Consider the following 24,075-nt stretch of genomic DNA (forward strand, 5'->3'; position numbering starts at 1 on the left):
TGAAATTTCACCTAAACTACGATATAATCTTGCAAAAGTTTTGTGATTTGGTTCCTTCTGTTTGCGTATAACATTCCATACCTTCTGGCTGCCGAGCGACCGCAAAAATTTTCTCGTGCGTATACGCAAATCATATCTCGCATTTTTTCATTAGTAAAATGATTGTGACGAGGCATTTCAATCAAAAAAAGTAGTGATTACTTTTAAAAAATGCAACATTACACTACACTGTCACATCAAAAATAATTTACTCCGAACAAATGACATTTACCAACAACAATTATCTGACAGTCCAAAGCATACTTTTCATAAATGAAATAATATTTGAAATCCTTTTTTAAGACTCTAAGCAGTTCGACTGCGTTTTTATCGACAACGGTTGAAATTATCATGTTTAAACAAAAGTACCAATTTTACGTAAAAATGATGTTTACGTCATATTTTCTAATAAAAGTTACTAAAAAGTTTCATCAGAAAAAGTTTAGACTCAATTTGATCATTAGGAATGATCCATGTGGCGCCCTCTATGACAAAACGTAAAATTGTAAATAAAATACTATTTCTTATCTAAGATTATGACTTTGTGCCAATTTTGATAGCAATTTATAAATATACAGGGAAACTATTAGCAAAAAACGAAAAACAAAAATTAACTTTAACACCCTGTATCTTTTTTCTCAGCAACATTTTATTAAGGCATATTTGGCCCAATAGCCATATTTTGGTCCAAACCTGTCCTTAGTCTATGTCCCAATAGTTATGACTCACCCTGTATATATATATATATACAATATACATATATATATATATATATATATATATATATATATATATATATATATATATATATATATATATATATACATATACATATATATATATATATATATATATATATATATATATATATATATATATATATATATATATATATATATATATATATATATATATATATATATATATGTGTGTATGTCTGTGTTTATTTTTATTTAAGTGTGTTTGAATCTATCCCCTTTAAACCAAAGTCCCATATTTCTTCTCACTCCATTCAAGACTGAAACTGAAACAGAAGTATCTTTGAATGAATTGTATATACTAAGAACTACGTCCTACTTTTTTAATTTTAATCAAAAATATTAATTTTCACAACAGTACTTTTAATAGATAAATATGTTTGATGTTTCCTTTTTCTTAAGAATACATTTTTTAACGAAAAACTTAAAAATGTGAATTTACAAAGAAAAGGATGACGTGGTTTTCATGGACGAAGCAGAGCTGAAGCCTGAATCGTGTCGTTGATTAATTTAGCACTATCTTTTTCCAAACTACCGTTCTCCCCTTGCGTTCACCAAGATAGACTATCCCGGACCTGTTTTCGTACGATTCTTGTTAAACCTTAACCAAGATGTCGAATATGGCTCTGTAGGAGTTGAAATAATATCGATATTGTATTTCAGTCATTGAAAATACAATTTTGGAGTGAATCCCTCAAAAACTTTTTTGTGATTAAAATAGTGATGTTCATATTGTTTTACCCAGAACAACTATAAAGTACTGGTCAAACTTGTACCACGTTTTTAAAGTTTAATATCTACATACTTTTTGTTCACTATTTCAATTTTCATTTCAATATTGTATAACACGCTTTAATTTTTAATCGATTAATGATATTTAGTAACGTATCTGGTAGAAATGAAGCTTTCATGGCATAGTTTTTGTGTTCAATATTTCTATAGTTCCTCTACATAAACACGTTAACAAAAATAAACTACATACAATGTGTGTTAAATAAAACAGAGTTTACGGTAGCTAGCGTCCATTATTAAAAACGTAAACATTAGCTATTAGTGAAAAGGTTAACCTACAATAATGTGAAATATCCGCAGTGCTGTAGTGTTTAATGCTTTAATGTAAAAAATTGTGCGTAAATGTGTGTGCTATGGAAATACACTCCATGAGAATTGATCATGGACCAGTTCAGACAAATACAATGTCATACCCTCAAAGGCAAACTCAAAATCACAGGTTAGTTTTGAATTTTTATCAATAATCTTAATGTTCAGCTAACAGAATTGCCAATCTTTGTATGCATTCGATTTATAAATTTGGGGTAATTAGTGTATAAAATGTACTTAACTAAACAGCATCTAGATTTAGATTATCACCAATATTTGAAACACATATTGTGATAAAACTTTGTCCTTGTAATTGTTTAACGTTTACATGGAGTGGAACAATCGTTAGAAGATGTGTACCTAATAAGAACATTGTACCAATACATTCACATTAATGTAGATTTCAGTTCAGAATAGTAACAGTTTCAGTTTATTGTGTCATATAGCTTTACTATTACTTTTTTTTTATTCTTTACCCTTATTTCATATTAATAGCTATATTATTCATTTCATATTAATATCTGTATTATTTGCCATTTAAATATTTTCAATCTGTTAAGGTTATATCCATTCTAATATTATTATTTTTATATTATTTCATTTATATTTACAGTTTCAAGAGAAAGTTATATTTATAAAATACCATATGACCTGCTTGAACTCACTGAATAATCCATATTCTGTAGTTGTTGTTTTACAACTAAATATTTGAAGCTTAGAGATATTAACCACCTCTTTCCTTTTAAGATCTGTCCTGATTCCTTTAATTTAGTTCCTTCTCCATGACTCCATGTCAAAAACTGGCATCTGCCAGTTTCCTTTAGATTTCTCATGTTTTTGATGTGTTTTTAATATCTTAAATTTTTTATTAAAATAAATACATATTGATGAGTTGTCCTTATATTATTAGCTTATGCAAACATTAATGTGCATTAGTGCTACAGCTGTACACATATTTGCTTCACATCTATTTTCAATGTTTGTTAACCTTATTGGTTATCATGTTATGACTAACATTTTTATTGTTCATCGTTATGAACTACATTTTATTTGTCTTCATCCAGTATATTTCATTTTTATTGGAATGTTACACTTAGTGTTCCTAATTCAAATTAAAGTTTACACTCATGGCATCACATAAGAGTCCTTATAATCAAGCAATATACATAAGGACATAGATAAATTATGTACAATTCAATTAGTTTACATCAATAAACTAACAATAATTACAAATAGTGAAATGTCACACCCAAGAGTCTAACCAAGTGGTGAATGGTCTTATCAGATTTTGTAGTGGGTTTTGTATGTTGATAAATTAACATTAACCCAATATAAAATGTGATATTGACATAGTGCTTTAAATTCAACATTTGATTGTACTCTTGGGTGTTCTTTATGTAGTGCCCTTATCTATGTCCCTGTGTATATTACTTGATTATGAGGAATTCTTATCTTAGGCCACCAATGTTTCACTTCAATTTTAAATATTAATACTTTACCTACATATACCAAGGAGCATCGACAATGTTTCTCAGTACTTTGTTTTAAAATCTCTGGATAATATGTAGATTACTAGCTTTGGTACAGCCCCAGAGTTGGCACCCATACTGGCCTCAGTACTTGCTTGTAAATGGATAATTTATTATGAATGGATAATGTTGAATTTTTTCCAATCAGCCAATACAATTTCTTATATCTAATATCAAGCTCCCCTCTTTTCTTTTTGACATGGACTTTCCAGCGCAGCTTCGCGTCAAGGGTGATGCCGAAGTATTTTGCTGATGTTGCATAAGGAACTTGGGTATCATTTACTCTAACTTGGAAATTTTCTATTTTTTTTATTTGTAAAGTTAATGTGTGCAGATTTAGTCTCATTTAATTTTATTTGCCATTTCCTGGTCCAGTTATGTATTTTATTTACCGATAGTTGCAACTTATCAGTCGCTTCTTCACTAGTGTCTCCTATCGCTAGTATGGCTGTATCATCCGCGAAGGTGGCAATAGTGTTTTGTTCTTGCTCTGACATATACAATAGGTAAAGGACCGGACCTAAGACACTCCCTTGTGGCACGCCAGCTTTGATCTCCCTTAAGTCAGTGTACACTTCTTCTTGTTTACTCTGAACTATCTATTCTCAATGTATGATTTTAAGATTTCTGAATACTGTTTAGGCATGAACGTTCTTAGTTTATAGTTTAAACCCTCATGCCAGACTTTATCAAATGCCTGTGCTACGTCCAAGAAGATTGTAGAGCAGACTTTCTTTTCTTCTGTTTTTTCTATTATATTCGTTATCTCAATCTAAAAGCAGCATTTATTAGGTGTGTCAGCTTAACTATGGATTTTCTTGGTAGATTTTTTAATAGTTCTTCTGTTATGAGATCATATGATGGAGCTTTTTTAGGATTTATATTCTCTTTTATCTCTGTTGATACTTCTCTAAATAATGTCAACGTTATTTTTCCTTCAGTGTGGAATGGTTCTTCCCATCTCATTTCTTCACCATCATTGTCGTTGGGTTTGAAAGTGCTTTCTAAATGATCTGCAAATCGTTCTGCTTTCTGTTCGTTACTTCTAGCCTAGTTGCTGTTTTCCAACTTGATAGGAGAATGAATAATTGGTCTCTTCATTCTTTTTGTTGCCTTCCATATCGAATAATCTGTGTTCTGGTCAGCTGTTAAATTACTTAAAAAAGAATTAATTGTTGAATTTTTTATATTCTGTATCTCACTTTTTAGTTTTTGTGTAGCATTATTTAGACTAGTTTTGTCTCATGGAGCTCTGTATTGTTGCCATTTTTTTCTTAACTTCTTTTTTTCTACTATGAGTTCTCTGATTTCTTTTGGATAGTTGTTCCCTTTCGTTCTAGAAGTTCTTGTGGGAGTATTTTCCCAAGCTACCTGTTGGATATTTTTTATAAAAACTTCTAATTCGTCATCAAGTTGCCTCGTGTTTCTCAATGACACAGCAAGATTAATTTTGTGTTCAAGGTTTGTTTTGAAGCTCTCCCAGACTACCAGTAGAGATTACTTCACCCTTTTGTTCCTTAACAGCTGAAAATAGTTTTTTTTCTTTAGTTGTAATTAGCCTAGAGCCCCAGTGGGTATTCTTTGCATTAAAGTCGCCACCAATGATGTATCTTTTTCCTAAAGTGTTCATAAACTCTTTATATTGTTCTCTTTTAATGGAGTGTCTAGGAGGACAATATGTTGAACTTATATTTACGGTATGTGTTTTCATCTTCACACAGACTGTTGTAGCATGTATGTGCTCAGTTGCATTTTTTTAATTCCTCATGATGCAAGATGTTATCTTTAATTATGATAGCGCTTCCTCCTTTAGCTGCATTATCTGCGTGTACAGTAGAATATCAAATTTTACATATGACTGTTTAGTGAAGTGTTTCAGAAACGAGACACAGATCAATTTTCTCAATGTCTAGTACTGCTTGCTACTCGATTTGATATTGTAACAGTGCATTTGCGTTCCACGCCATTATTCGGAGGTCCTTAGCCATTTCTGATTTTTGGGATAGCTCCTTTAGCGCTATGCTCTAGTCGGGTAACTCTGATATCGATTTGAGTTATTTTGTTATCAATCTTGGTGAGCTTTTACAATATCATTTTTAATGTAATATCAGTTTATTTTTCTTGTTGCGATGATGCATGTCTCTTTGCATTCTTTGTTACATCGCTGTAACTGGAAAGAATTGGAATGAATTCTTATGATTAATAAATAATTAATAGACGTGGTTTGATGACTATATTAAAGAAACACTGGTCATACAAATAAGCTATTTACGTCTGTCACACTTAATGTCTAGAGATGAACTCGGCTCGTCGCTGCTGTGTCCCTTTGACCGATTTTTTGACTCGTTCGGTGGAGAAGTGAAGGGCAACACACATCAGGGACGGCTCTACACAAATTGCTCGAACATACTCCCCACCTTGAAAGGCTCCTTTCAATCATCTAGAGGGAGTGGACATATTTTGTTGAATCCACGTTTGATGATGCCAGTGGAAGTTTTAATTGACGCTACACAAACGATATTGTCCTTTCCAGGATGTACACTGATTATTCGGCCTAGTTGCCAATGGGTTGGATTGGTGTTGAAGTCCTTTATAAGGACTAAGGCCCCTTCTGTGAGAGAATCTTTATTTTTCTTCCAGCGTCCCTTGACTTGTAGCTGGGAGATGTATTCGGTTTTCCATCTTTTCCAAAAGCTTTGGCACATCTGCTGGATGAGTTGGTATCGATTTAGTCTATTGACCTTTATATCGCTTAGGTCTTGGTCTGGAACTGCCATCATTGGTTTACCAATAATGAAATGAGAGTGAGCAGGTGTTAAGGGACTGAGGTCGTTAGGATCTGGACTAATAGGAGAAAGGGGGCGTGAGTTTAAAATTGCCTCTATTTGAATAATTAAAGTTTGAAATTCTTCATAAATAAGAGCAGTTTTTGATAAAACTCTTTTTAAATGTAGTTTTGACGATTTTACTCCTGCTTCCCAAAGTCCACCAAAATGAGGTGAATAGGGAGGTATAAAATGCCATTCAATCGATAAAGAATTTTTTAATGTGCACAGTTTGTGTGTCAATGCATGTGAATTTAGAAAATATGCCAATTCTCGTTGAGCACCTATAAAATTGCTTCCATTGTCTGAGAACATTTTTACTGGTTTTTCTCTTCGGGACACAAATCTTCGTAAAGCTTGTAGAAACGCTTCAGATGATAGACTTGAAATTAATTCTAGATGTATGGCCTTAATAGAAAAGCAAATGAAAAGACCTATGTAACATTTAGTAGTTTTGCATCCACGACCCTTTTTGTCTTTCATAAGGAATGGACCTGCATAATCAACACCCGTTATTGTAAATGGACTAGAAAGCATTACTCTAGCACCAGGAAGATTTCCCATTATAGGCTGAATGGGTTTTTTATTGAATCTAAAACATATATCATATGTTTATCTTATAGAAACATTATATCTTATTTTCTAACAGTAGCACAAGCTAAGTTGCGACCAGATGTGGGCCAGTAAATATCTCTTATTGTACTAAGAAGTAATTGGGCGCCACACATAAGATGTTGTTCTTGGAACAATAATTTTGTAAAATGATATTGATTAGAATAGGATGTTTTTTACTGAAATTGTAGTCAGAATACTTGAGTCTACCACCGACGCGTAGAATATTGACTGTCTAGAAACGGGGTTAGGCCACATAACCTATTTTTTGATGGGAGACATTTATTATTATCTATTAAATATATTATTATATATTATATCTCTAATTTCATTATACATAGAATGATTGATTTTGACTTGAATTAATTTAGGGAATACTTTAGTTCCGATAATGTCAAAACACCGCTTTTCGGATCATTCTTTTTAGCACAATTGTTTACAAATCTAAACATGTAACTTGTGACTCTACACATTTTAGAGAATATAGAAAATCGATCAAACGGAAATCTTAAAATATCTTGTGTACCTTTAGCTAATAGAGTTTGACCTCTTAATTCCGGTAAATGATCTACCTTAAATTTTTCATTGGGCCAAAATTCTGAATCCAAAATTAGCCAGAATGGACCATGCCACCATGTCTCAGAGTTTAATATTTGACTGGGAAACATGCCTCTTGAAATGATATCTGCTGGATTTTCCTTGGTCGAAATATACTTCCATTGTCAATTCTTCATTAGTAATTGTATTTTCGAGACACGATTGCATGTGACAGTTTTTAGCAAGTTTGGACTGGTTTTTACCCAAGCCAGTGTTATAGTTAAATCGGACCAAAGAAAATGTTGATTAAATTGTAAATTGATTGAGGTCTTGACCTTATCTACTAGGCGTGCCAGTAGCAAGGCACCGCAAAGCTCTAGGCGAGTACTGATGGTTTTTACAGGTGCAACCTTAGATTTTGCACACAATAAACTAACTTGTACCTTACCATGTTTATCGGAACTCCTAATATATACACAAGCACCATATGCACGCTCTGATGCATCGCAGAAACCGTGCAACTGCAACTCTGTTCGTTCGTTTTGCAGGCTGATCCATTTAGAATACAATTCTTCAGGTAAATTGTTGTTGGAACACCATTGTCTCAGGTGAAAGCAACCACTCTCCAATACCTTGGATACCTTGCTGCAAATTTCTTGAGCTTCTTGAATAGAATCAGTTCCGGTTAACATATCGTCGACATAAAAGTCTTCTTTGATTATTCTTGTAATACTTGGGGTAGAATCTTCAACTTCGTTTGCTAATTGTACCAAACAACATATAGCGAGTAAACCAGCTGAAGCTTGGCCGTAGGTAATAGTGTTTAACTCGTAATAGACACAACATAGGGATATCGTCGAAATCTCAAAATGATAGATCATGCTGAAGGATGGGTCCTATTAATTGAATATTGTTTAAAGATATTCCGTTGCTAGTAGGAGCAGATGCATCAAAAACGACACGTAGTTTTTTCGTAATTGAAGATTCTTTTGTTACTCCATGATGAGGTATATAATATTCACATTGCCCATCGTTTTGGTCTAATATAGAAGACATATGGTTCAGTTTTTCGTATTCTGTCATAAATTCGATATATCTTTATCTCAATGTAGGATTTTTGACCAAACGTCTTTCAAGAGCATAGAATCGTTGCTCCGCATAAATTCTTGATTCTCCTAAGTTTTCTGGTTCTTGCTTTAATGGTAAATTTACAATAAATCGCCACTTATCATTTCTCGTAGTAGTTGTTTTAAATATTTGTTCACATAGAATCTCGTCTTGTAAAAGCACCTTGGAATTTTCTAGTTCCTTAAGCTCCCAAAATTTAGCAATTGCTTGAGATAATTCATGATGGGCGCTAATATTGCATGAAGCCGTATTGAGATTAGCAGCTCCAAGAGTTCCGGAAACAATCCATCCTAGTTTAGTTTCTTGTAGATGGGGCTTATTTTTTCCCAAAGATATTTTATTGGTACCTAAAAGTTGCCAAAACAAATCGGCTCCAATAAGCATGTCAATTGTAGACGGTTTGAAAAACTCGGGGTCTGCAAGTTTTATATTGTGAGGAAATTGCAACTCAAAGATACTAAGAATTGGCTGGAACATAACCCGTAATTTCCGTTAAAATATAGCAAGTCAGATTGGCCTTGAAGGTATTATATTTTGATTGGATTGATACCTGACATTTGTTTTAACAGAAGAAATGTTATTGGTTATTCCGAATATTGATAAATTTGTATTTTGAATCGAAAGATTAAGTTTTTATTGAAGTCGTTCCGTTATGAAGGAAGTTTGAGACCCGCAGTCAAGGAGAGCTCAAATTGAATGAAGATTGTTTTGATTGTCACAAATAAGAACGTATGCAGTAGATAACAAAACTTGTCCTACCGATAGAGTTAGATACGCTATTATTTAATACATTTGTGCTACCTTCACCTGAGCCTTGCTCACTTAACGGCGTGTCATTATTGTTGTCATGCAGAAGTGTATTATGTCTTGATTTGCACTTCTTACATGGATCCAATTTGCATTTATGTTTAGTGTGTCCTTCTCTTAAGCAATTAGAACACATCGTTGCTGTTTTGTTAACAAACTGGATTCTATCGTGCACCGACAGTTTTAGGAAATCATTGCATGCATATATAGAATGTTCACCCTTACAAAATGAACAAGTATAGAGACAGACATGAAAACCTTTGTTGACTTCGCAGCCCGTGAAACCTGATACGATTTGTTATAGTTTGTGTTTGTTGAAATATTATTTTTGTAATTTAAGGAGTCTACAAAATTAGCTCGCTCACGCAAAAATATCAAAAATTTATCCAAAGTAGGTGATTCAGTTGTATTACGCGTTTGTCTTTCCCAATCACTTAGAGATGCGTTATCAATTTTTTGACAAAACCAAAATATTAGCAAACAATCCCAATTTTGAACAGATTGGCCTAATTGCTGCATTGCTTTCAAATGCCTTGAGATATTGTCAGCCAATTGTTGTAATTTATCATGCGAACCCTTGTGAATAGATTCCAAAAGAAATAAACCACCTGTGTGATCATGTAATAACTTTTTAGTGTTATTGAATCTTTCGCACAACGTATCCCATGCTACTGTAAAGTTATCCGCGGTGTACCTACCGAATTTTGCTTATAGATGCAGCAGCATTGCCTTCTAGAGCACCCCTCAAATAGAAAAACTTTCAATATTGGTTAGTCTATCGTTTTGGTGGATAATGCTAGAATATGTGTCGCGAAACTCGAGCCAGTGCTCAAAATTTCCATTGAATTTAGGTAATGAAATATCTGGCAATTTTATAACACCTGATTCACATGAATTATTGTGAATAGAATGATTAAATCGATTAGAACTAACTTTAGAACGTTGAGAAGTGGAATCGTCGTGATTTTTTAATAATAATTTTGCAGTGGCTATAACATTATAGAATTTTGTTTCGAATGTATCAAGTTCTTTGTCGAGTTCATATAGTGCAACATCGTCAGACATTAGCTCAATATCGCTATTAATATTTTTAAATTCTAATAATAAAGATGAAGCATCATTTACTCTATCTTTTAGTGTAAAAATATCTAATTCAGTCAATGTGTCTTTTCTCAGTGTATCTAAATATTTAGTAAAACTTGTTAATGATCATTTAATATTAGCTCGTTTTTGTTTCAAAACTTTTAATTCAGAATCAGACATTTTGATAGCTTGTCTTTTACAAAAATTTATTATAAAGCACAAACAAAACATAAAATATTCTACAGGCAATTGAAAATTTTTGATGTAATAAATGGTATTTAAAGGAAATATGAAACTCGCTCTGTTATCACTGTATACTGGTATAACTACTTGTAGGACTGGTCAATCCAAGAAAACTAGTTTGAGGTTGTTGAATCGATTAACCCTCCGTTCATGGGATGTGGTCTGTGAGTCTAGGACAAAATAAAAATTTTGGATAATTCTCTAATTTTATTTTTTTAAATTTCTACCTTTTCATTACCTTCCTAGAAACTAAATACCATTCGTTTTTTTTTTTATACAAAACTGTTTGTGAAATTTCTCAATAGCTGCTGCATGGCCGTTTGTCCTGACAGACCCCACCCGATCAAATGTGTAACAATATTTGCACTGCTTCTTAGTTGCATTTTTCTTGCAATCTTGTTTCACTTGGCCAGAAATAACGCAAATTAAAAATAGGCAGGTATATTCTTCAGTTTTTGCATTTAACAACGATATGACTGCCGTATCATATATACTGAAGAAAGGAAAAAATGTGATTGCTGTTTCCACTGTGCACAGAGATGATCGGATTGATGAAGATACTGGTGATCAGAAAAAACCAGAAATAATTACTGTTTATAATTCCACAAAGAGTGGAGTAGATGTTGTAGACAGAATGATCACATCATATAATGTTTCCAGAAATACGAAACGTTGGCCAATGGTAGTGGTTTATAATCTCCTTAATCTCGCAGCAATTAATGCATTTGTAATTTACAAAGGCAACAACCCAGATGGAGAATTTTCCAAAACGCGAAGATTCTTCCAAAAAAACCTAGATATGGAATTTGTACAGGAAAGTATACGACGGAGAGCAGTTGACACGCATTTGACAAAAGCTGTGCGTGCTTCGGCCTTGAGACTCTCAGGCATTGAGGTCGACGTCGTACCAGAGGCCCAGCCAGGTAAGAGAGGAAATTGTAAATATTGCAAAAGACGCAAAACTCACTTTTTTGCAACATTTGCAAATTCTGGCTATGTATGGACCACATAATGGCATGCTGCAAAGATTGCTTAGAAAATTTGACCACCAAAGTTTGACCACTGTAGTTTGTGTCCACAATTTAATTTTTTAGTTTATATATGTTTTTGTAGTACTTTGTTTGTTTCCAATTAAAGTTTTAAATGTTTTTTTTTGTTTTTTTCATTATTTAGTCGCTGTTTACAAATTTGAAAAAATATGCCTAATACAACTTAAAAAAAATTTGGAATTGTTTCTGTAATAAACATTATATAGTAAATGATTTGTTTAAAACACGTTGATGCAAAATTAGCAATAAAATGTATGCTGTTCCTCGGGAGACGGTATTTCATTTTGGTCCTCACAGACCACACCCGACCGAAAGTGTTTCAGAATGGTCACCCGATGAACGGAGAGTTAAATGGCGGCCGTTGAGCGATGAGATTGTGTAAATCTTTTCAATTAATACACTTAATTATTGATGATTGCACTGGAATATTATCCGCTCGATAAGACCATGGAAAGAATTGGAATGAATTCTTATGATTAATAAATAATTAATAGACGTGGTTTGATGACTATAAAGAAACACTGGTTATACAAATAAACTATTTACGTCTGTCACACTTAAGGTCGTGGGTGCACGTTGCGTTTCCAGCACATAGCGTTTCCGAAAAATATAATTTAAATCGTTTTAAATATGAACAACGCACACTGTCCGGAACATAGCGTTTCAGACACTTAATGTTTCCGTTCGGTATATTCAAAAACAATATTTTACTGATGCCGACGGCTACGTAAGGAGTCGTAACCGGTTTGTAAGGATGTTAATTAGATGTCCGTCGTTTTCCCCTAGTTGTTTATTTAGGTCTTTGTTTGATTTTGATACAGAGTATTTAAAAAAATAATTTTCGAGACTATTTTGTCATTTATGCATGTGTTTTTATTGCTTTGTGACAATTAATCACGGAAGTGATAAACAATTAGGAATTTAATAATAATTAATAGGTTTAACAATTATTTTAGAATGAATAGGATTCAGTTTAAATATGTTTTATATTAATCACCTTCAGTTAAAAAACAAAATACTACATTTAACGAAGCCATACATATCAAACCAAAAAGTATTTTTAAAAAGAAGAGGTATCACTTCCGTACAAAAGTCCTAATTGTTTATCACTTCCGTGATTAATTGTCACAAAGCAATAAAAACACATGCTTAAATGACAAAATAGCCTCGAAAATTATTTTTCTTCAAACGTCAAATAATGATGACATTACTTATCTAACTTGATCCTGTCAAAGTTTGATGTCTCCGCCGGCAGCAGTTTTTTTTCCATTTCTTTACGGCGGAGGGAAAAATGTTGTCATGGCAAGAATATGAAACATGTCACAAAGCAACAATACAAATGTCATTAACAACAATTAAACATCATTTTTTATAGTAATATTAAAAGTACAATTAGTTAATGAGGCATTTTAAAAATTGAAACCGTCCAAAAATGTTCCCGACTCTTGATACGCATTGGTAATTGTTGATGATACTGATGGTCGAGAACAACTTTCAGCAATCATTCCAACGTGCTACTGCATCATTAGCCGCGGACTCAATTTCGTTTAGGTTTTCCATTTTCGCACTAAATTTGCGCTTGTGGTTGCAATAACAATAAGCTGTCTTTAATAATTGCAAACAACTGTCAAACAACTAACCAGGGAGACGCAAATCCCACCGACGACTTAATTATTTTAATTTCTAACATCTAGACGACTTTGATAGTTGTCACAGTTAATTTCGAGTAAAAATAGCGTATGAATTGTACTATTTATGGTTGAAAATTGCTACGTTTGAAGAAAAAATAGTATACTTTATTCGGCAAAGAAGCGACTTTTCTTGACGCGCCCGATATTACGCGCCGAACGAAGTGAGCTTCTCCGCCTCATAAAGTAATATACATACTATTTTTAAATACTCTGTATCAAAATTAAACAAATGTCTAAATAAACAAGGGGAAAACGACAGACATCTAATTCACATTATCCTTACCAACCGGTTACGGCTCGGTACGTAGCCGTCGGCATCAGTAAAATATTGTTTTCAAATATACTGAACTGAAACGTTAAGTGTCTGAAACGCTATGTTCCGGACAGTGTGCGTTGTTCATATTTAAAACCATTTAAATTATATTTTTCGGAAACTAAACGCTATGTGCTGGAAACGCAACGTGCACGATAATATGCCACGACCTTTAATGTCTAGAGATAAACTCGTCGGCTCATCGCTGCTGTGTCCCTTTGACCGGTTTTTTGACTCGTTCGGAGTGGAGTGAAGGGCAACACACATCAGGGAGGGCTCTACACAAATTGCTCGAACAGTAACTTCTATTTTCACTGATCTCTGCCGTTTTTTAGTTTTTTTGCTTTCAATAACTCTATGGGGCGCTTTTATAACATTGTCTTTGTTTGTTCTCTCGCTTGTCATTGTAATTTTTTAGCTACATAACATCCGCGGCAGTTTGCAGGATGGTTTTCTCCACAATGAACACATTTTGGTTTATCTTCCGGTGGTTTTTGCCAATCTTTAGTAAGGTGGTTACCAATACATTTTACACATCTTGGCTCCTTTTTTCAGTATTTCCAGTATTTTACAGTATTTCCACGTGTGTTCGTAAGCCTGGCATCTTTTACATTGTGGGACTAATCTGGACCTCCTTAATGGCTCGGTTTTAACTCTCGTACTAAGTACGTCTGTTATGCCGTAAATTCTATTTATATCTTCATCCTGTCTAAATGTTAGGATGAACATATCTAGTTGTTTTTTAGTTTTCCATTTGAATTTCTTGTCAGCTGTAATGGCTTTATATTGTCGTTTTTATAGGTCTTTTACTATTTCCTCTGGTGTCCATAAGTGATGTAATTTCTTAACAACAACTCTAATTGGCCTCTCTTTCTTATTTTCGTAAGTGTGTTACGAAAGGTTACTTGTATTAATTTCTCTATTAAAGCTCTGTAATGATCGCTATTGGCTGTATTAATTTTTATAACTTCACTGTTTATGATTCTCATAGTGAAGGTAAACCAGCCTCAGTCAGGAGCTTGCTCAGGTCCACAGTACTTTGAAAACCTTCTACTACAACCGGAGGTGGTGGTTTTCGTTTTTGATTGGTTTTTCAATTTGTGTTTCTGCACTTGATTTTTGCGGAGGGAGATAATAAGGTATCCATTTTATATTTTTTGTTAGTTTTCTTATTTTCGGTTCTTATCCAACCCGTCTCATACGCTAAATCTTCTTCATCGGTGCAGTATTCAAGTTTATCTGCTTTTAATATCGTTTGTGATTCATCAGCACTTGCGGTTAACTCTGTATGTTGTTCGGCTTTTTCCAGCTGTGCTAATCTCTTTTCCATATCGGCGATTATTTGACTCAACCGTTGATGATCCATATTAAGTCTTAACATTTTCTTCTGACTGACACCATGCATTATAAAGCGACTGCTCATTTTGTGGACGTTGTGTATTCTCTGCGAACATCGCATTATTTTGTTGGACTAGTAGTGCGTTCGTTTCGGTATGAATAGGAAACATTATAAATATTTAAATATTTCGCTTACTTAAGTCTACTTAAATTTATCGTGATAGCTTACAGCCATGGCCATTGATATCACTCACGACTAATAATATCTTAATTACCACTGATTAGATAGCGGAGCTCTGAATACATCTATACATTTGGACGGTCAAATGAATATATGGAGACCTCTCATAAAGAAAATACCGTCCGCTCCACCCGTCAACCAAAATCCTACTGTCAGAAATGTTCACGCCGACCCCCGCGCAAATCTCCACGCTGACACCCACGCCAACCTCATCCAAACCACGTCACCATCGACGGTATAAATGACCCATCCTCTATTTCCAGCACCCAGCACCAGTAATGGATTGGTTAGTGATCAGTGTAGTAGGATGTGGGGGCTCGGGAGACTGAAACCTCGGAAGCCCTGAAGAAGACATCGAAGATGATGTCGAAACCCAGGCGCAATGGTAATCGATTCAGTTCAACCAGAAGATTCCTGTATATATATATATATATATATATATATATATATATATATATATATATATATATATATATATATATAATGTTTTGGATGGGTTGGAGTCAATAAAAGGGGCTATTGGTTAACTATTTATTATCTCAAGCTTTCAGTTGTGTTTACAATTATTATCAAGAGCTGCTAAAAAAGACAAAATATCTTACAAGGTTGAACTAGAAAGAAAAAAATTTTTTGTTAACTCACCAAATAAAATTAGTTTGGTTAATAAAATTGCTGCTAATACACCTCAAAAAGAATTAATACAAAAATGCCTTTATCCAATAAATGTTTCTCTGAAATTTTAATATAATTTTGAAAACATTTTCTTAACACAAAAACAATTGAATTTATAAATAAGTTAAAACAGCGACCAATTACAAATAAGCCTCAATGTCATAAATGCCAACTTAAAAATTTTTATTTTTGACAATTATATTGCCAAAAATAAAATTTTGTTTAAAAATTCTTTTTTGTTTAGTAACAAAAAAGAAGAAGATTTATTCACCATTGATAGATGTCTAAAAAATGTAACAGATATATGTAACAGACAATAATAATTGTCCGAATAGAAAATTACTTCCTTTTCATCATCGTCTTCATCAGTTATAGCTTTCAGATATGCCCATACACGTGATCCGATTTCTATAGCCCCACGTTTAGCCTCACTCTCCGGCCAAAAATAGCAATGTACATTTTTGTAGGCTACCTTGAATTCCTGTGGTGTTAATTCGGTTAAAGTTTAATTGTAGCAATTAAGCTTAGACTTATAAAAAGGAAGAAGAGTTACCTCTTGGTCATTGCAATGCTGCTTCTAAATCAAACACAACTACATACTTTAATATTTTTGTTTATTTCTCTGCGATTATTCAACTTTTCAATCCCACTATAGTTTTTCTCTTTTCTATGCGTTTAGTATTTTTCTTAAAGGTCCTTCTTGTGTTAAGCATTAGAAGTATACGAATTGCATAGATCACATTGATTCTTTTTTGGTTCAAAAAAGGAGAGATTAAACTCGGTTGTAAATATTTTATAATATTTACTATAAGCATTGTTTAAATAGGACTAGTTAGACAATCCTTATGGAACAAACGTTTGACTTTTAGTCTGCCGTCATGTGGCGGCCTCTAGTCATAAATTTAAAAAACTATTAACAGAAACTTAATTCTCTGCAGGATTCTATTCGAGTATATTTTTACCTGTCTCATAATTAATGCAAATCTGTACACGGATGCCAGATTGTGAAGAAAATATAAGACTTTAATAAAATGCTTATTGTTATTATTGTTGTATGCGTCTAGTGAAAGATAACTTGACTATTTCGAGCAAATATTTCAAATTGTTTTCATACTTTGAGACTTGCTAAATCTAAATCGGTTAGTAATCTATTTAAATGAAGTTGGTAAATGCTGCCTTTTTTTAAATTTCTATTAGTTTACCAGATATTTAATTTGGTTATATGATTTGCTAGAAAAGGATTAAATATTTAATTGAAATAGACTCGATTGCTATCGTCTTAGAACACTAATGCGGAGGTTTATTTTTTAGTCAAGACTTAAGTTTTATCATTGTTTAAAAAAAATCTTTTTAAACAATGGTTTTATGTATGTTGTGAGAAAATTAAATTTTCAATCTTTTAATCTTTAAAATGACGTTTGAAAATATAATAAATTTATGGGTATGGTTTTTTGATATTGCTTTTGAAACAAATAAACACATCGATATGCCACAACAAGAGGCAACACATATTTAGGGAAAAATTAATCTATGTGTTGGGATAAAAGGAATAATAATTAACAACACTTTAATAAATAGTATCCTTTATTTTATTTATTTATGTATTTTATAATATAAACACCATGTTTGTATTTCTGATTACATAAATGAGAATGTTTTTTTCAATCAACTCGCTCGATTTGAGCTGTTTATTAATGAAATAATTTTAAATTCCAAAGTGATAGATATTGCAAAAATTAAATTTGCATTATTTTAATAGTTATATACCACTTATCAAAATTCTAATATCTACACATAGACAATATTAACGAAATAATAATTCAAGGTAAAAAAACAAAACAAAATTGTTTACATTAATAATTATAGAAATTGATTGTAACATTGTTTTCATGAACTAAAATAAGCAATGTATGTAGTGCGAAACACTATTGGCACTCGTTGAGGTTGTTTTGCTATCTAATACGTATGAAAAATGCGTGGTGTCGTTAACAAACCTTCCTCTTCTACCTCACTATATTTTTTTGGTTTGCATTTAGATATTTTTGGACAAAATTCTTACTGCATAGAATTTTTTTTAAATCGGGTAGCTCCAGACTCTCCAATGCAGCATTACCTACAACAATATTATTATTAACACAACTGAAAAAAAGCAACTTTCTGCGCAATAAAGTAAAAAAACAATTTAAGTTCTGTATTCAAAATATAAATAACTTGGCAGTTATGCCAATATATGTTTATATATATATATATATATATATATATATATATATATATATATGTATGTATAAGAGTAAGTAAGAGTCGAAAATAATTCATTTCCGACACGCTCGCTAATGGGGTTGAAGACAGATTCAATAAAAGTAATATGGCTTTTAGTCCCAGTTCTTTACGCGCTCAATCTTTCTTTTGACTATCAGAGATAACTGTGTTGTTGAAGATGATAGGAGAAATAGTTAGGATATAGGAATGAAGGATGACTAAATTCATAGGTTGAAGGTTAGTTTTATTGCCTTGGATTTGTGAAACAGTTTTTTTTTATAAATGAGAGTGGAGTTATCATATCCACAAGTAACTTTAACATCCTAATATATAAGACTAAATAATGTAAACTAAATTGTAACATATAACTTTTAACGGGTTTTTACCCAGATATTTAGTGGCTCAAATAATGTACACCTGATGATGGAATATGGATTCCGAAAACGATTTGTCTTCATGACATAACCCGTTTGTGTTCGTTTGTTTTTTGTAATGATCTTTCTTTTATCTTAGTATAGATTAGGGCAAGATCTTTCATTAACGATTGTCAGCGGTATGTCAGTGGTAAATTTACTGGCTTCATTTAGAGGGTCGTTGGTGCCTAAGGAATTTTCGAGAAATTTTTCAAGATCATTCTAGAAAACCCTAATTTTTGTGTTTTTATAGGATTTGAGTGCAGCTTTTAGTTCGAAATAGTTTATACGAGAGTTCGGATAATTGGTATCTTGTGAAACTGAGGATGAATAATGAAAGGGCGAAGGAAAAAAAGAGTATATATGGTTAGGTCCAGATTTGTTGCAAAACTTTTATTTTAAATTTTCTGCCAGAATCTTGGCTGTCTCTTAATTGTCAAGGATAACCTTTCGATTAAAAAAGAGATTGGATATTTTAGGGTTATTTTTTATTAAAAATTTTTTTTCCACACTGGACTTGGGCTAGTATTTGAAGTACATAAAGTTTTCTTAATTAATTAAATATCGTGTCTAAATTTGGCAAAAGATGAAGTAAAAATATACAGAGGGCAGAAAAAATGAATAAATACGAGAGAAAGAGAGAAATTCTATTCATCATGTATGCTGTGATTAGATTTGACATCAGAAGATTTATCAGAGGATGCACTTATATATACTCTTGTAAGTCGGAGGTAGGCTGTTCTTTTAACTTTTTTAAGATTCTAGTGATACGATTTTTTAGTGATCTTTTCCTGGTACCTATGTAGAGCTGCAATAAGTCCTTTTGAATACCATCTATGTTGGAGGATTTTTAAGCTTCTTGTAGTGGGGTGATACATACAAAAGAGTTCTCAAGAAGTGTAATAAGTTGCGTGAAATTGAGTGTAAAATTAGTCGGATTATCTTTGTAAATCATTTCTATAGCGGAAATATAATAAGGTTTCATCGAGTAATCCAATCAAAGATTAGATTTGGACAAATTTTTTGGCTGGTTTGGGTGGCATCGAAAATGCCGAAGGAGGAAAAGAACTTAATAGAGCAAGAATACCGGATGAAGATAGAATGGTAGGAGTATCAGGAGGACTGTCATTGAAGTGTCCCCTTTTTTGTCCTACTGCCAACATGGGCTTTGAATTAGTACGACGAGGGATGGATAAATCCATAATGACAGCCAGGATGGGTATGTAGTTAACGGAGATGGACTCAATTTCCGAAGATAGAAATTCTTTTGATGAAGTTAAGGATTTAGGATTGAGGACTCCTTAGAGTCAGCTAAAAATGAAGAAGAGGGAGGAGCATTAGCTGCAATGAGTGTGTGATCTGGTCAACTGGAGACTTTGCAATCAGACCCCACGGTACGACCCGTAAGCTTACAAAGAAAACACTATAGTCTGTCAGAGAATAAAAATATTTTAAAGGATGTATTTTCATGGTTAATTAACAGAGAAGATTGCACTTCGAAGTTCACCTTGTCAGGGATTACAAATGTTACCCTAGGAAAACTCCTGATATATGCCTATTGATCATTTGATGTTCCGTATTTTTTAGGGACGGCTCGATTAGTGAATGCGGGATGAAAGGAGATACATTTGAAATAAGGATTCTTTTGGTCGCAGAAAGAAGCCTGCAGATAAAGATGACGGTGGAATTAATTATGATGTTCGGTGTATTAGTTGATCAACGATGTCGGTAGAAGTGAGGAAAACGCAGATTAGATTATTCGAAATGCGAGATGTAAAAGTAATATTTTTTGGATAAACTATTTCACCAATTTCTTTAATATATTTAAATAAAACAGTATTCAAAATGGAGTGCATGACAATAACTTGTTCCCTTTTACAAAACGAACGGGGAGGAGGTCTAGAGACTGCGGCAACGACATATGATTTTGGGTTGGAATTGAAGTTGTTTTGTGTAAATGTAAATATTTAATTGCTGTTCATGATGTGTAGTCCTGGTTACCCAGACCGTAACAATACCTAAATGTGAGTACCTAATAGACCCTCTCCCAAACTGGAAAGAAAGAAAAAAGGATCTCACCTATTTCTTGGGATTTTCACTGGTTTTCTTTAATTACACCAATATAGCCGCAATTAAATTCGACTATTGAAATATAAAACCAAATTTGATACTCATTTTCTTATCATATTGTGATTAAAGAACTTTGCTTCGTATTGTTAACTCGTCGATGAATTACTTTATCTGTTTAACACTGTTTAAATCTTTAAAATCCGTGAGGAACTTTAAAAAGGGTGTTTAACCTTTGACAGTTATTTGACGTTTTTTGAATCGATTATTTGAAGCTTTATTTGTAAACTTCAATAATTTTATTAAAAAAACAGTTTGAAAAAGTGCTTTTTAGCTTCTACTACTTTTAAAAGTAAACTTTTACTTTTACTTGTGTAAAAGCACAATTAAAAAAAAAACAGAAATTTTCATAACCAATAACAAGAAACAAGCTGAGATATTGCAGCGGACAGATCTCCCTTGCATTTTTCTGTGGCGATATTTTACGAGTACCATTATTTTAATGTTTCAAAACTAATTTACTTCTTCACTGTGTATGCCATTTATAAATCGAATTATAAAATTTAGATATTCTTTTACAATGTGTTCAATTTTCAGCTCTTAATGTTAATAAGCAATGAAAATATTTGCAATTTCTTAAACAAGAAAAAAAAATGCTATTTGATTTCCTCTGGGCAATAGAAGGTTTTGGTTTTTTTTAAATGTTTTTTTTTATTAGCTTTATATTGAGCCTAGATACAAGTGTATCACATAAAAAAGTCAAAGTTATTAAAAATTTTTATATGCTAAAAATTTGTTATTCTTCAAACTGATTTTTAAAAACAAATTTAATATAATCTTGATGTTTGTTTTTAATAATTTAAAACAAAGCCATAAAAATCGACTTCTATTTACAAAATAACTCTAGAGTGACTGTTTGGACAAGTACAGTTGTTTAAATAATCGGTCTCCTGGATAAACAAATTGAATAACTCATAAACTGTATGGTCGTTCTGTATGATATTTAGCACACTTTAAAAACTCATTAACTGCCATAATTTTAAATAGTTGTATTACATATCGTTATCCAAAAAAGAAAGTTATTTATATTTATATTATTTATATTTATATTAACATTTATAAATTTTACTTTAAAAATAAGGGTTCTTAAATTATCTCGGTCAAGTCTTTATGTATTTTAATTATAAAAATCTCAATATTAGAGAACATTTTATGATCTATAACTTTTATTTTAATCATATATCTCTAACATGAATAAGTAACGTTTTATGCGCATAAACATTTTTCACTTTTTACGATTGTTTAATAAAAAAGCAAAGCAAAATTAGCTGTAGTCTTCACATAATTGTCATCAGCTACCCCTCATATACCTTTTAGAGACTTTAAATATCTGTTTAAGATTTTTTCAGCTTTTTTAGAGTTGTAGATCATAAAAAGTTACGTAATTTTTGAGAGTATCCAAATTAAAATACATGAAACTATTAACCGAAATAGTTGCAAAAAAAACCTTATTTTTGCAGTTATTTATAAATTATAATAACTCTTTTTTTGCGCAAAGACATGTAACATAGCTCCTTGAAATTATGTAAATGAATAAGTTATTAAAGTGCGCTAAATCAGAGCAAATAGTTTATAGTTAATTTAATCTGTTTATAAACATTTATAATAACGTTGATACCGTTTATGCCACAAACTTGTTTAGAGGCTTATGAAAAACTGGTGAAAAACACACTTTCTAAAAAAAAACAGAATCTTCTATGACCATTACTAGGCAAGAGAGCATTTTATATTTAAAACCAAAGCATTTTATTCATAAAATCATACTTCCATTGTCTATCAACAGTAAGAGCTGAAAATTGAAGGGACACTAAATAAAGATCTGAATTGTGTGTTCCAACTTACATATGGCATATGCGGTAAAGAACTAAAAATTTATAACCCATTAAAATGATGGTATTCGTAAAATACCGCTTCGGAAAAATAGAATGGAGAACCATTTGAGCTCGGTTTTTTTTTAGATTTGAACTTTTTCAAAATGAAGCGCGATTGCAAAATTTGCAATATCTTGGCTTCTGTGGTACGTAAAACATAAATTTTTTTTAAACTGGGATAGCTCAACAAAAAGTTGTTTACATAATCGCTTTCTACGATAAACAAATCGTCACTATTTTTATTGGTTACTTTGGTTAATGGTATGTACCATTATGCAAAAACAAAGTTATTAAAATTTATAAATTTCTGCAAAATCAAGGGTTTTTTGCAACTATTTTGGTGAATTCTTTATATATTTTAATTGAGAAACTCACAAATGGAAGAAATTTTTGAATCTACAATTTTTATTTTAACTATTTTTCTCTAAACTGGATAAAAAACGTTTATAGTCAAAATCACCTGTATATCTTCACAGATTTATTATTAACTAACCCTCATATATCTTTTAGAACCTTCAAATATCTGTATAAAATTTTTACGTGAAACCAATAATTTTTTCCCAGATGGACCTTTGTATAAATTAGTTCTCCGATAAAGATGAACTTATTTCTACTTTTCAATACAATAACTAAAAATAGCTAAATAAATACATATTTAAATATCTAATACTTTGTTTATGTTTATTAACTTGATTTATTCACTAATTTGTTTTTCCGAAGTTTATTATATCATAATTATAATACCAACGAAAATGTAAAATTCAAATTAATGCATCTCGAATATGACGCGTGCACCCTGGCAATAATAAAAAATGATGAATGAAAAAAAAAATAAACATTTTTTCAAATTAATTGCGTAACGGAAACGGTGTAAAATAAAAGAATATAAAAAGAGTTTCTATTTACTTACCAGAGTGTAATATCCATCTTTGGCAAGCCGAAGGATTTTTGTCGGAAATCTGAACATTCTTAATCCATGAATTTTGTATGGTGATAAACCACATTTGTAATAACAACAAATATTTCCGACCATCTGTAAAAAACCATTTATTTATTATGGAAGTAACATTATTTTAATTTAAAATCACTTTTTTCAAATATTGTCGAATGTATGTATTATCCGGTAAAATTTATTTCTGAATAACTAATTTGTTCGAGAGAGAGAGAGAGAGAGAGAGAGAGAGAGAGAGAGAGAGAGAGAGAGTAAATTTTTATTTGCATAAATTTTTAAACATAATTGAGCAAATAACGTCACATTATTCATTACAGATTAAAATATATATATATATATATATATATATATATATATATATATATATATATATATATATATATATATATATATATATATATATATATATTGACATTACACATTTAAAATATATTAACATTACAAATTAAATATGCTGATCAAGGAGAAGGATAGGCCAGGTACTCCG

The 24,075-nt window shown here is 31.9% G+C and overlaps 1 protein-coding gene across 1 annotated transcript in view; it reads left to right on the forward strand.

The window, feature by feature from the left end:
* The first annotated feature begins 1,327 nt into the window (after positions 1-1,327).
* Positions 1,328-24,075, forward strand: part of Smr (nuclear receptor corepressor smrter) — a 690,586-nt gene continuing 667,838 nt past the window's right edge. Inside the window, exon 1 of the mRNA XM_072537629.1 lies at positions 1,328-2,028. Coding sequence (XP_072393730.1) covers positions 1,943-2,028 — 86 coding nt within the window. The 5' untranslated portion in view covers positions 1,328-1,942. The remainder of the gene's footprint in view (positions 2,029-24,075) is intronic.

Source organism: Diabrotica undecimpunctata, chromosome 7 (assembly GCF_040954645.1).
Source record: "Diabrotica undecimpunctata isolate CICGRU chromosome 7, icDiaUnde3, whole genome shotgun sequence".
In the NCBI taxonomy this organism is placed as follows: Eukaryota; Metazoa; Arthropoda; class Insecta; order Coleoptera; family Chrysomelidae; genus Diabrotica; species Diabrotica undecimpunctata.